Genomic DNA, 15791 nt, shown 5'->3' with positions numbered 1-15791 from the left:
TTTCTTCACTGTTTTGACTTTTGTCATTGGATGATGTGCTGGGATGTCCAGGTGCTCATCATCTTCAATGTCTTCACAGCCATCTTGGAACCATTTGTTCCACTTGTAAATGGATGTTTCATTCATAGAAAAATTGCCAAAAGCAACATTCAAAATTTCCAATGTGGTGCTGCACTTTATTCCATTCTTAAATTAAAATTTAATGCAAATTCTTTGTTCTATTTTTTCCTCAAGTTAAAAACAATTGCTGACCATACCAAAACACGTGTAACCTTTTCAACAGCCAACAATAAACTAAGCATCCAATATGGCTACAAATGTAACCATATGTTAGGGACAAGTGTATCAAACAACAAAAAAAAGACTGCATATTTGGACTTATACAACCTGGGAAATTAAAAAATCCTGTGTATTTTTTTTATCAAACCTTGTGCATTATAACAAACTACTATTTTATGCTTGAAATATCTGGAATGAGTTTAAACTTGTGTGACATGTAAAATATTACAACTATGTTAAAGTCTTGAAAAAAGTTATAATTGCAGTTTATTATTACCTTAATTCTTGTTATTTATGTTTACAGATGGTATAGATGGAAAACAGGCTCGACGTACCAGTACCAGCGGTCCGTTAGGTGAATTGTTTGATCATGGTCTTGATTCATGGACTGCTGTTCTGATACCAGTTTGTCTTTATTCTGTATTTGGTAGAACAGATTTCTCCGTCCCGCCTATTCGATATTATTATATATGTTGGAATGTCTTCCTTACATTTTATCTTTCTCACTGGGAGAAATATAATACTGGTGTGCTTTATTTACCGTGGGGATATGATTTATCTATGTTGGTAAGTCATTTTGTTTTTTGCTGTAAATGTTTCATTTTTTACTATTCTGTGTATATAATTTTCATGTGATTAATGTTGCAGTCATATTGGGAAATAGTTAAAAAGTAGATTTTGTATAAACTAGAATATGAAATATTTCCAGGTATAACAATTATAAACTTTATTTATAACTAGTTAAATCTTATTATTATGTTTGTTGTAATAATGTGATATTTGAATGTTTCACTGAAAAATAAATGAATTCTATCGACAAGGACTAAAGTTCAACTTCATCATATTAAAGTGGTTTGGATTCGTTAGCATACAGGGCCTCAATTCTTTTTTAATTAAATAAATAAAAAAAGAAACTGAAATATCTTGTGTATTTGATATAGACTGGATATCATTTTTTTAGTGTTTTGCTTCTAGGGCCAGTAAAACACTGGTACCAGAAATTTGTAAGTTGTTTATGCCTGTATATAGGATTTCCCTTACCGTTTTCATTAATGAAAGTTGTAATTCTTTATTACTTAAGTTGACTTTCAAAATTCTCTTCATCAGGACAGTGTTTTCAATCCTCATACCACCCTTCAATTAATAGAGAAGTACTGAATTGGTTTAATATTTTTTTTTGTGAATTGTATAATTTTGGAACCATATTTAAATGTCAGTGGTGATAAATAGGTTTGGGCCCTTCTTGCCTCTCTGGGTCCCTGTAGTTATAAAAGTGTAATGGACCTTACAAGCAGCTTATGATTATAAATGTGAACAAATTAATTATTTTTTGAAATTTATACTAATAAAATAAAATTTTTTCTACTTATTCCTCTCAGTATTTTCTTTCCATTGTGTTTAAAAATATGCTGGAACCACCATTATATTTATATGTATTCACCCCATTAATTTTATTTGTTAGTTCTATGCTCATCATTTGAACAGTAGTACTGATTATAAAACATTTGATGTGGAACTTAATGTTAACCATGATTGATATATTCTATATTTTAACATTAAACATTTATGGGGATATTTCCAGATTTCATTATCTTTTTAAAATTAAATTTAATCCTTTGGAATATATTTTAGATAAACATTTATAACTGTAAAAACAAAGCACATAAAATTCATAGTAATAGTATTAGAAATATTGAAACAAGGTTTTGTTCTATCAGTTTAGTTAAACCTTTTTTTAATTTACATATTCAGAATTCGTTAAAAAAATGTGAAAAATAAAAAAAAATCTTAAATAATATTTTTGAAGGAAACTTATTTCACATCAAATTATTCCTCCTGTGCATAATGGTAATTAATATAAATTATGTTATGTAACTTTTTGATACTTTAAATTTTCTTTGTAGGAATAATATTAATCTCTTCAAGAGTTGGTAATTGTATTTATTATTGCGACTATTCTTACTACCATCATAATGGGACTCATGTTAATAAGAAAGTTTTAAATTTACTTGCTTTATTAATTGTGAATTCATGATGTGTGGAAAAAAAAATTTAACATGGTGATCACTTCCTGAAATCCTGTATATCAGAACTGTGCAGCAGGTTTTTACTGTAAAATTAGTTTGCTTCTATAAATCGATAAATATATGCTAAAAATTCTTGAAAAATTTGTCTGTTTAGAATACAAACCTGACAGCTAAGAGAGAGACCTGTTATGTTTAAAAATTCTTGAAAAATTTGTCTGTTTAGAATACAAACCTGACAGCTAAGAGAGAGACCTGTTATGTTAATATTGACTAATTGGTCTTTAGCAACTATCATGGGTCATATAAGAAAGGATGCAGGCAGAGAGGAATAATAGAGTTGAGATGTTGTAGCAGTCTTATTATTGACAATGATGTCGAGTGGGAACCTGAAATCAGATGCATGTTAGATTTTGATAGACTTTCCATAACACAGATATAATGTCATGACTGTGCAGTGAAGTCTGTTTACATTACCATTGCAGTCCTGATTAATTGCCAGTCCAAAACAATTCTTGTAAGAATCCTTTTAAGTTAGTCAGTGTGTGCCTAGCTCCAGCTGTGTCACTATCTGCTATATGTTGTTAGGCCTGCTTGATTATGATTGTTTGCTATTCTTTAAGGCAAGTCTTCAACACAGTAATCAGTCCACTGCTGCTACCACACAGCTCCCTATCTGGGACGGCAGTCTTAAATAATCAGGTTCTTCCTTAGCTGCACTATCAACTATTATGGGATTTGTTGTTAAATATCTTGAAAATTTTACTTACTAATTAATAATCCAATTAACTATTGCTAAAAACAGCAGTATTATTTCTTTGAAGCAGTCTTCTTTTGTTGTCTACCATCTCTGGGGTTAAGCATCTGACTGAATTGATGACTGCAGCAATTTGTGTAATGAATTTCATTTAAACAGGATGAACCAATCGCATAGGTTTGCTGCTGAAAGTAAAATTGCTTTGTTGCATTTTGCCTGTAAACAAATTGCCAGGGTTGCTTCAACATTTGTTATTACCCTATGTCTGTTTAACACTGGTTCTTGCCAAACAATATTTAATTTAACAATTTTAAATGCCCTCAGAAACGTTGGAAGTAATACAGTGGTTTATAATTATCTAAATTTATTTATTTCCATCATTTAACTAGCATTGTATCATCAACAGTAATTTTTGTTTAAAATTTAATTAGAAAGTAAGTAAATAAGAAATAAATATCATATAAGTATCAAAGTGGAACTCTTAATAAATTATGTTTCTTCAAATCATGTTTAAACAAATGAGTCATGTGCTGATTCAGTAAAATAATTGCATTTGTTTGATTTGTGTGTTCACACACACACACACACACACACACACACACACACACACACACACACACACACACACACACACACACACACACACACACACACACACACACACACACACACACACACACATACACACACACACACACACACACATACACATACACATACACATACACATACACATACACATACACATACACATACACATACACATACACACACACACACGCACATGCAGGGGGCATGTGCGTGCATGCATGTATGCATGCATTCACATACTATGCAATTGTATACATATCTTTTTTAACAATATTTGCTAAATTAGACCGTGAATGAAAAAGTTACTGAAAAATATTATTTTTTCAAGTGGGGCAGAGTCTTCAGATTATCTTCCAAGAAAAATATGTATCTCACAAAAGCAATCGTGCTTTGTTTCAAACCATTGTTAGTCATTTTTCTATGAAATCGTCATCAAAGAGACATATCAGCAGATCCACATGTTTATTATATATATTTGTATACTATCTTGACTGAAACGTAACTTTTTTTGTTAACAGGGTACAACTGGTGTATTTTTAATCACATTCTTTCTGGGTCATGAATGGTGGAAGTTCAATGTATATAACAATTTTTCCACTGGCCACCTTCTAGAAGTGTTATTTTATGTCAGTTCTTTATTCACTAGTTTACCTGTTGTAATATGGAATATTTACTTGTAAGTATGCTTATTACTAAACTGAACTTTTGGTTGTGTTTTGTTTATTTTTGGTCTGTCATTTAATTCATTTACTATAGCTGACTTAGTTCCTTTTCTGAAAGCTTGGAATTAATAAATGTTGTGTAAGGGCTTTGTTAACAGTTCCAAAATGAGTGATTTTAATGGTTTTACTTATTATTAGTTTTACTTCTTTTGCACTATTACATCATTATTAATGTTCATTCAGTGTCAAACTTGAAGTAAGAGTTGGACTAGGACACTCATAATTATAGATACCTTTTTTTTTGTAGTTAATGCTAATCTTGCACTATTTTGGCAGCTTTGTTTTGTTTTTAACGATATATTTTTTTGCACTGTTATTGAGATGGTTATCATACAAGGGTACAAATTTCTGAAAAAGCCACCTTTGAAGATAACCATTGCTGTCTTTTTTATGATTACTAAGCTATCAAAACGATGACAAGAAAAGAACTTCTGAAGAATAAACAGATAAAAGCCACTTGTGCTGAATCTTTATCCATTTAAGATGATCTGATTGTTCCTCACCAAAATGATGTTTTGGGAGCATGTGTTTGATTATTATTACATGGCTGAGTATTTCGTGAAGCAACAGTCATTCATGGCAGTTTGATTGAGATATGCCTTTATACATTGATTTGTATCACAACTGTTTTTCTTCTAGCAGTTTTGCCAATTGCTATGCTTTGAGAGGAGAGTCCAGTAAACAAAACGCATTTGTTTTGTTACTCTCCTTTAGTGGTGTGCTTTTGTACATGAATTTAACAAAGAGGATTAGGTAATTTAAATAAACCTGTGATGAAAACTGCCAACACTTTCCAGGAATTTGAAATCAGAGGTCAGCTTGTACAGAAACTGGTCAGCTAACTATTGCTCCAACTGGGTGGCTAGTTATCTTTTAACAAAATTTACACAAAATATCTGCTTGAGTACTTTTTTGATGATGATTTGTGCCTCCAATGAATAGACATAGTGATTCATATGATTTATGATTCCAGTCATGTATTCCATGCCTTATCACCAGTCAAGCAGTAAGGCTAAAGAACCTTGCTTTATGTATGTATGAGAAAGTTCAGAACTCTGCCGGCTTGTTCAGCTTTATGTTTTGAGAGTATCCAGCATAAGCCCAACATTTGGTGGTTCAAAAAATTCTATTTTCCTGATTACATAATTTCTGTTAGAGAAGTTCTGAGCATAAAATTGTGAACTTTTTCTGTGTGCCCTTATAAAGTTTTGGTTGACTTCATAGAGATAGCAATTAAACACAAGCACGTGACTTTTATCCCCATCTTACAGGTAGGTTTCATTACTTTTATTTAGTTATCTGACCCATTTCCTAACCATTCCACTACTCTTGATGTTTCCATTACAGATTTAATCTCTTTGATAGTGATTGTCAGCTGGTGGTATCACTTTATATGTTAAAGTATGAATAATGCTCTATATTTTACAGCAGCAGGTTGTTCAGAAGTCATGAACATTTGAAATAAGTAGAACTTGATGTAAACCAAAACTACTGTTCTTGTAATGGCATTTATGGTTTTCTACTAAATGATGGATTTGCGTCCTGTACTTCTGATATTGTGCAATGGTTCAATATTTGAGTGCAATATTTGATTGGTAGTTATCAATCAAACATGCTTTAACTTTTGTTATTTTTCAACTACCCTCAGAATTAGTAGCTACTGCCTCCTAAAAGAAAATACATTGAGATTATTAGTAATAGTCTTAAATAAAAAACGAGTTTTTTAACTAGTTAACATGGTCTGTATTTATTTTATGTTTGAAATCATATATATATATAAACAGTGTCCATTGAGGAAACTGACATACTTTGCTGGTGTATATCTCTCATAAAAATAATGAAAAAAGTTGACTTAACATGTTTGGAAATGCTTTGTTAGTGAGTTATGGCTAGCGAAATATTTCGCTTGGAATTCAGCACACCTGGTGAAATGAGGTTATACTGAAATTTTTAGGATGTTAATTGAGGAGTGAAATTAATGGTTACCTATGGTTTTTGACCTGAAAAATTGATAAAGTAGGTTCCAGAAATGTATCTCCAGTAATTTTCATGATATCCGAAGTAAGACTGAAAAGTGTATTGTTTGTAATACTTTTGTAATACTTTTTTAGGTTTGTAATACAGTAACTTTGTTAAATGACTAATAAATGCATAAATCATTATTAACAAAACTTGTAGAGAATTTAGTTCTAAAAATAATCAAGTAAAAAAAAAAATCATATTGGTCAAAAAAAAAACCAGAGTAAATAAACAGATAATTAAAAAAAAACAGTAAAACAGTAACAAACAAGTAAAGAAACAACTAAGGTAAATAAAAAAAAAAGATAACTACACTATCTAAAATGAAAATATATACATAACATGCACAAGTGAACATTAAGTAAGGGTAGTTCATATCACTTATCTCTTAGTATTGATATCATGAGCTCAATTATGATTACTTTAAAATTAATATCCATGCTTTGTGTTTGTAAGGATAAAGACAGAAAAAGATTGATTTATGAATAAAGGAAATTATCATCATAGATTGATAATTTTATCATTAATAGTTAATCCTTTCCTGTCAGCTGATGGGGATAAGTCTGTAATTGATCAATGATGACATATGGAAAGACATAAGTAATCATATAATTAAATATTGTCCAAATTGAAAAGTGTGGTTTGCAGTATTAAATGAATATTTTTTTTAATGTCAATAAAATAGTTGTTTAAAAAAATATTTATTTCTTGTTACTTATGGTAATATATCTCTAGATATTGATTTTGAAAAGAATGGAGTTTTTGTCATTATACAATGCTCATTGAAAAATACATTAACTCTTCAATCAATTCATCAATTAATTGATAAGAACAGTTAATTGAATTATTGTCATAACTCTGTAACTATAACTATAAATCAGTTTTTAAAGTCATGATTTGATGTTAAAAAAGTCACAACCCAGAGATTAAATAATAAAAAAAAAATTCATTAACAGAGATTAACTTTATAAAACAGCAGTGTTTTTCTTATAAATTCGTGTATGAAAAGCAGTTATATTTCATTTACTTTCTTATGTGTCTTTTTGTCTTTTAAATAATAGTAGTAATACAGTAACTTAAAACCAAGCACTTCTTATTTTGTAATTCTTTTTAATGAAAAATTAATTTTTACTTTTCATCAGTGGCAGTTGCTTTTTACTTGGTATCTATTTCTTATTTAGGTAATATTCATCAGAATTTTTTCAGTTAACTTCCAGTAATTTTTTGAAATATTCTCTTTATACTTTTGTTTAATATAGCCTAATGTATATAATAATACTTAGAAGAAAAATTATGTTTTAAGGTATGCAAAAGTATGCAACGTTTGATATTCTGAAATTTTGGTTAGCCCACTTTGAAAAGTTAGCTCTTCATTCAGTTTTTTCTTTTGAAAATATTATCTGATCTTTATAAATATCTTGTAATTTTCTTTTATTATTTTAGACGAATACTGCAGGAGAGGCTCACATGTTTACTGTAAAGTAAACAAGAAAATAATTAATACATCAATATAAAGGTTTAGTTCAAAATAAAATAAATCTTTTCTTTTCTTTTCCTAATGAGTATGTTGCATCAACTTGTGAACAATAAGCTACCCATGGCTCAACTAGATGAGGGTGGCATGCAAGATATGGAAATGATAGGCTTGTACAGTCTCAGGCCTATCACTCCTGAATATGTGGTTAATTGAATCTGACCACCATTGTGTACCAGAATCCACTGTCTAGTATTCAAATCTGTAAAAACGTAACTGAACCTATTGGGTTTTGAACATTAGAACCTTCGACTTCAAAAATTAGCTGTTACATTTATGACAACAATTTTACTGCTGGATCAACCAGTGAGCTATAAAACAAATAAATAAAAAATATAAATAAATATTTTGTTTGGCAAAATTTAATTAATTAAATTTAAAAAAAAAATTTATTTTAATTTTAATATCATTTTTTAGTATTTAGGATATCAATGTTTGATAATTAAGTTGAAAATTCCATTTTAAAAAGTCATTTTTAATAAACTTCTATAATTTATTCAGATTACTGATATTATGAGTGTTAGGTGCAGCCATCACTGCATGCTGTTAGTACTTATTGGTAAGACCAGTGACAACAACAGTCATTCCCACTTATTACAAAAAAATTAAAAAAGAAACATTAAGATTCACTTTTTAAATACCTGAAATTATCCTTCCAAAATATCTTTTCAGGACTGTAATTCTGTTTCAATCACATAAGATGATGAAATTATTAATTTTATTTATCTTAAAAGGGCAAGGAAACCTGTTTCATGTGTGGTTAAATGTTTATTTGGTCCGTTCTTTTTATTCATTAAGTATATTGTTTTAATAAAATTTATTGTGTGTAAATATAGTATTTTTCAAATGTTTTGAGTTCATGACTGACATGGTTTATAAAATTGTTATGTTTTGTATCAATGAGGTGATTTGCAGATGTCGATTTTAATAGTGGCTAGTACTTGCATGTTTTCTTTCTATGTGTGGGTTAATGTATATCCATTCTACACAGTATTTTGTTGTTATTACTGAAGTTAAATTTGAGTATTCCTTGGATGATGTGTTTACTGATATATGTTTATAATACAAAGTAATACAAAAATACAGGAATTTTTGAAATGCGTAGTGGCAGCCTTGTACAGTAGGCAGTACTGCTTTATGCAAAAGTAACCTTGCTACTCTGATACTCAGTTATCATGGAGCAGTGGAATTGTCAACAGCATGCATTCACTATAAAAATGTTTTACAAAACTTATGACAGTTTGGAAGATGTACAGAGGGAGTTCCAATGTCATTAAAATTTAGGGTATGTTCCATCAAAACACACAATAAAAACATGGATTAAAAACTTTGAAGAGAATGGATTGGCTCTGTAAAAGAAACTGACAGGATGACCAAGAAGTGCGAGTAGTGCACACAGTATTGAGGCTGTATGCATTTCAGTCGTACTCAGCCTGTGGCGTTCAATTCATAAACAAGCAGCTGTGGCTGGGTTGTCAAAGAGAGTGTTTGCTGACTTCTTCATTTTGACTTGAAATTTCATCTTTACAAGTTATAGATCATGCAAGAACTGAAGGAAGATGATCACCATTTCTGTTTTGATTTCTATCAAAAAATGATGGCAAATGTTAACAAAGACAACAAATTTCTGGACAAGCTATGGATGCCAGATGAGGCATATTTCTATCTCACAGGTTACATGAACAAGCAGAACTGTTGTTACTGGGTAGAGAGCAACTGCAATGAAGTTCACTAACACTCTTTACACAGCAGCAAGGTAACAGTATGGTGTGCAGTTTCATCATATGGGATCATCGGACCATGCTTTTTTGAAAATGAGGAGTGGATCACGACAACTGTCAGTTTGGATTGGTATGTTCACGTACTGCAACTTTTGCTGCACCTACATTGAACAATTTCCCACACCAGCTTGAAGCCTGGTTTCAACAGGATGGGGGCGATGTTGCACCCTGCTTGATAATCAATAGCAGCTGTCTTGAGAATTATTAGATAACCAAGTCATCTCATGATTAGGGGATATTCACAGTTCCCCTAGATCACCATATTTGCCAGTTTGTGATTTTTTCTTGTGGGGATACCTTAAAAATGTGGTCTGTAAGAGTCGGCCAAAGATATTGTGTGAACTGAAACAAGCAATTCAAGACAAAATTTGTGGCATCCCACCTGAGATGTTGCAGTGAGTAATGGGAAACCTCAACAGCAGATAGGCAGAGTCATACATAGAGGAAGATGTAATTTTCAGTAACTGATATTAGATATTTTGATATTTTATATATATATACATATATATTATACTTTTTAATTGTAATGGTTAGGTTTCTGTCATTAAGCTTTTTTGTTGTATCTCTCAAAAGTTCCTGTTTTTTTTGTGTCATCTGTATCTATTACTTGTATGTTATAAAAGGGTCATCAGAACATACCTTCATTTCTGAAAATGTTGGCATTTTGAATGAATGTTTATTAATATTTTTATTTTTGCTGATATTCGTTGTCTCATTTGTTGTTTAACGAAGAAATGGAAAGCATTTCAGGACTATGTATGAAAATAAAGAAAAAAGTTTTTATAAACATGGGTCCAAAATCCCATTGTTTTCAAGTTGTACCTTGTGAAAAATTTTACTTTTATTTCTGCTCCAAGAGTAAAATGAAGCCATAGTGAAATTCTTAGAACTTAAATAAAAATTTAAATTTGATTGTTTCATAAAATTTTCCATCTGAAAAATTGATTAAAAGTAGGTACCAGATGATTTTTTGTAGTTAACAAAATTATTGTAGAATACAAAAAATTGGTCTCTCAAAACACAATTTTTTAGATTTGACATACAATAAATAACTAGTTTGTATTGCCAATAAACAAATAAAATTTTGTATTGCAAACGACAGTTTTCCAGTATTTCAAACAAAATTTGCAGAAAGTAATTCTGAGAAAATTGTTTAATTACTGTCAACTAAATATGATAAAAGAGTTTAAAAAATTTTATTGAAAACAAAAGAGACTGAAACATGGGAGAAAAATACCATACTATTTGTTCTCCCTTGCAGTTTTTCATAAATCTTACATTCAAATAATTCCTAACTTTTTCTCAGAAATGAGGAGTACCATGCTGAAAAATCATTTCATTGCCTTGTTAGTAATGGAGTTTTTTCTAGAAGAATTGGTAGGAAATTATTTTCTAAGAAGTTGACACAATTCATATAAGGCAATCTAAAAAATAAAATGTAAAAATGACAAATATTAATGACAAGCAAAAATTTGCTTGTCAATAAATATCACACCAAACATTAATATAAAATCTGTGTTAGGAAATACTTTCTTTTATGGATTTAAAAAAAATTAATGATGATTATTTTGTGAATCATCTCCATATCTTGAAAAAAATGGCTTCATCAGTAAATAAAAAACTTTTGGTTGTCTTGAAGCCAGTGAGAAAAATTTAAATGCAGCAGAAACTTCTCTGGGCTGTAAGATTTGACTTTCCTGCAAATGGTGTGTGTAGAGATTATCTTTTTGAATTATTTATAATTCTGTATTGTGTGACAATTCAGTGCAATTTTTGAAGTTTATCTAATATTGAGCTCCAGGTTATGTCAAATTCTTCATTTGAAAACTGAAAAAAAACATTTTTAGAAAGTAGTATTCAAGTATTGTAATTTTCATTAAGCATACAAAACTATCGACATAATGCAATACCAAATTTCAGTTGTTCAACTGTGAATATTGTTAACTTAAACAATAAAATAATTCTTTTTTGCAAAGTTATTTCTAAATAATAGATTTTTATTTCTTAATATTTTTAATATAATACAATGACATTTAAATAATCATATCAAATTACATCTTACTTAGTATTTTAAAATTTATTTTTTATAATTGATTTTGTTTTTAGATGTTTTCCAATATTGAAATTATTCTTGTTTTAGTTTAAAATTATATTGCAGTATTCTGCTACATTTTAATCTATTTTGCTTTAATGAAAGTAAAATTTGTTAAATTCTTATTAAGTCGAGTTATTTATAGATTTTCTCATAGTTAAATTCTCTACAAATTTTTTTGCACAGTTTTATTTGTTTACTGGCAATTTAGTGAAGTTATTGTACTTCATACCTAAATAATTGTGTTTTGAAATATTAGTTTTTTGTTTTACAATAATTTTATCAGCAGTTTCTAAAGATATAGTTCAAGGTTCTGTTTTATTACATTTTTCAGGTCAAAGATTGTAATCTGAGTCAATCGGATTTGCCCCTTTATTTAAGTTCCTAGAATTTTAGTATGGCTTCATTTTAACCTTGGAGCCGAAATCAGGGTGAAATTTTTCACAAGTTACAAATTGAAAACAAAGTGTTTCTGGATGACCCTTGTTTATTTGAACCTTTTCTCAATTTCACTTGTAGTACATATCTTTAAATTCTTTCCATTTCTTCTTATATATATTTATATATAATAATTCATCAACATACTAATCACTGTGCCAAATAACCTCAAATAACAATGAAATAACCACCACCAAACACAGTAACAAATAAAATCACAGTAAATTTATTATCATTTCAATTGGCATTGAGTTATGTTGTTCAAGTTTTGTGGTTGTTAGGGTTTATGTTTTATAAATTTTTAAGTTTTTATTTATTTATTTTTTGTTTCTGTTTGGTGGAATTTTGTACTGACTGATGATGCAGATTAGTTTTGTACATTCTGTTACTGTGTTTGGTGATTATTTTATTGTTATTTGATAATATATATATATATATTTATACACAATATAATATTTTTTCAGCCTCCGAAAAGCACAGAGTTAGAGAAACACTCTTACCTTTACTTTTTTACTTTATCATAATGTTTTCAGGCCTAAGCCTATCTTCAGTGATATTTTTTATAAATTTATGGACAGTTTACATTTACACATTATTGCATTAGCTTGTTACAATTTGTAAAAATTGTTAGTTAAAATAAAAATGTTAAAAACTTTCTTAAAAACATTTAAAATAAATTAGAACAAATATTTGTTCAGTCAAGAATGAAAAAGAAATTTCTATAAAAACTAACTATACTAAGACTATACATGACTTTTTATAAGGACTATAAAAAATTTAACTTAAATATATATATATATATTATGTTGGGTTTACAAATTACTAAAATAACTTTATTTTTCACAAACTACTTATATGAAAATTGTTTAGTATACATTTCACTTTTTTGTCAGTTTATAGGATTTTTTTTTTATCCTATTTTGAGATATGGGCTATTTCACTGCATTTGGTCATCATATCGTTGATGCTTGTGTATCTTTCCCCTTCAGAGCATTTTTCAAACGAGGAAAAATGTAAAAAAAAAAGCTGATGTTAGGTTGGGAGAGAATTGTTTCTGCTTCTAAGTGTACTCTTTGACAAGCATGGTGGATTGATATGCCAGTGCATTTTCAAGCAAAAGAATTTAGTTCATTTGCTTCCCATTTCCAGGATACTTCTTTCTTACTGCATTCTTTTTATTTTTTTTATGTTTATATTTCTATTCTTTGAATACTTCTTTTTTACATTTTCATCAGTTGGTGAGTTAGGATATCCAACCCTTTCATTGTCTTCAGTATCTTTGTGGCCTTTTTGAAACTGTTTTTACCATTCATAAATCCTTAGTGTTGACCTATCAATCATTTTCAAATGAAATAAAGTATGTCCTAATTACTCAACTGTCAAATTTTAATTTCATGTCTAATATTGCTGAAAATATAGATATACATTATAAACAATGCTATCATCATTTGGGAAAAAGACAAACTGAGACAAAAAATACAGTGTCGAGAATTAAAAAATTCTTGTTATTTTTTGATCACACCTTCTTTGTGAAGGGGTGTGGTGTGTGTGTGTGTGTGTGTGTGTCTGTCTGTATACATTTATTTATATGTATAATATTTTATGTAGGGGAATTGCGTTTGAAATAGATATAAGCTTTATGTTTTCTTTCAGAGAAAAAAGTTATTTTTGTGTTTAATCTTTAATGATTTTTTTTTTGTTTACAGGTCATACAAAAACAAAACAGGAAAAATGAGGTCATTTACTGAAGCAAATCGACCTTTGGTACCACTTATAGTGTTAATACTTGTTTGTGGTCTGTGGGTCTACAATTCTCCATCTGATATCATATCTCGTGATCCAAGAGCATTTATTCTTTTCTCTGGAACTGTGTTTTCAAATATATGTGTCAGTTGAACTATTTCTTTTGAACAGAATGCATGATGTGACTAGTTTTAAGCATATAATAATCCCTTTTATCAGTGTAAGTAGTTGTTAGACATAAGGATGGTGTATAACATAGACTTTGCAAAAGAATTTTTTAGTCATTCGTAATTTAAGAAAAATACTGATATAAGATCTTCAAGAAGAAAATATTACCAGAAAATTGCTTAAATAAAATGAAAAAATCTTGCTTTCAGTGCTATGGATATAAATTAGATATAAATAAAGATAAATTACACGAGGGTTGTCTGAAAAGTTTTGAGCCTAACATAGAAAGACGTATTTTTTCTGTCAAATATAATTTTATTTTTCAACAAAGTCTTATTTCAAGTCAATACATGTTTTCATGTTCTAACCTCTTTAACCCTTCCAAATAGTAGCTGGCATCTTTCTCTGCAAAATAGGCGTTTATATATGCGATAACCTCCTCATCTGATGAAAATCTCTTTCGTCCAAGCAAAACTTAAGGTTAGGAAACAAGAAAAAGTTGCTTGGAGGCAGATCTGGTGAATAAAGTGAGTTGTCAACCAATTCAAAGTGCAGTATGTGAATTTTAGTCATGACAACTGTCAAAGTGTGAGCAGGCCCATTGTGTCCTGATGGAATAGCATCTTCTTCTTCAAATGTTATTTTTTTTGCAAATTCTGCCTTCAGCTTGTCAAGTAATGATGCATAATATTGCCCCATTATTGTTTTACTTTTTGTTCCTATCCCAAAAAAACAGTCGCCATCACCTTCCCGAGCGATGGAACTGTTTTCACCTTTTTTTGGAGCAGGTTCACTTTTTGCAGTGCACTGTTTTGACTGTTGTTTCATCTCATAAGTGTAGTGGTGGATCCATGTTTCATCTGCAGTTATGAATCGACCCATAAAATGTGACTTGTTTTGCTTAAACTGTTCCAGCAGGGCCTTGGAAATGTTCATTCGAATGCGTTTTTGGTCCAAAGTGAGCAAACGCAGGACCCAACGTGTGGATAGCTTTGCATATCCAATTCTTCAGTTAATATATGACAAACATGCTCTTTTGATATGCCCATAGCCTATGCTATCTCTCTAACTTTTAATTCATCAGTTGGCCAATACCATTTTGTGAACTTTTTTGATATCGGTGGTGATTGCAGTTTTTGGATGTCCCGAACACTCATCATCAACCAAGCTGGTAGCACCATGTTTAAATTCAGCTGCCCATCTTTTCACAGTGGCAATGATGGGACAGAGTCCCAGTAAATAGCGTCCAGCTTGGTTTTAATTTGTATAGGTGTATTGTGTTTCAAATGCATGTATTTAATTACGGCACAATATTCTATTTTTTCCATTTTCACAAAAATGCTAACAACGACTTACTCAAATGATTATCAAATAACATTTGAGCGTCCAAAGTGGCTGAAATTTTAATGACTACCTTTCAACACATGCGCAAATACATTCCCTAACTTTTGTTGACGAGTGCTACCATCTTCATGTTGAGGCTCAAAAGTTATCAGACAACCCTTGTATAACTGGATAAATACAAAATAAACTAAATTATAAAATAGATATGAATTAGACTTTTGTTAATGTTGTTTGTGTTAATGTTTTATTTGAAAGGATTCCAGGTAATTACAGTAGGATTTTGAAAATGATGAATGAAT

The 15791-nt window shown here is 29.8% G+C and overlaps 1 protein-coding gene across 1 annotated transcript in view; it reads left to right on the top strand.

Moving 5' to 3' along the window:
• The window catches only part of LOC142330624 (ethanolaminephosphotransferase 1-like), a 103430-nt gene that overhangs the window by 66279 nt on the left and 21360 nt on the right, over positions 1-15791 (top strand). Inside the window, exons 4-6 of the mRNA XM_075376051.1 lie at positions 584-846; positions 4170-4327; positions 13944-14124. Coding sequence (XP_075232166.1) covers positions 584-846; positions 4170-4327; positions 13944-14124 — 602 coding nt within the window. The remainder of the gene's footprint in view (positions 1-583; positions 847-4169; positions 4328-13943; positions 14125-15791) is intronic.

Source organism: Lycorma delicatula, chromosome 1, assembly GCF_047948215.1.
Source record: "Lycorma delicatula isolate Av1 chromosome 1, ASM4794821v1, whole genome shotgun sequence".
In the NCBI taxonomy this organism is placed as follows: domain Eukaryota; kingdom Metazoa; phylum Arthropoda; class Insecta; order Hemiptera; family Fulgoridae; genus Lycorma; species Lycorma delicatula.
This window is presented reverse-complemented; position numbering and strand designations above follow the sequence as displayed.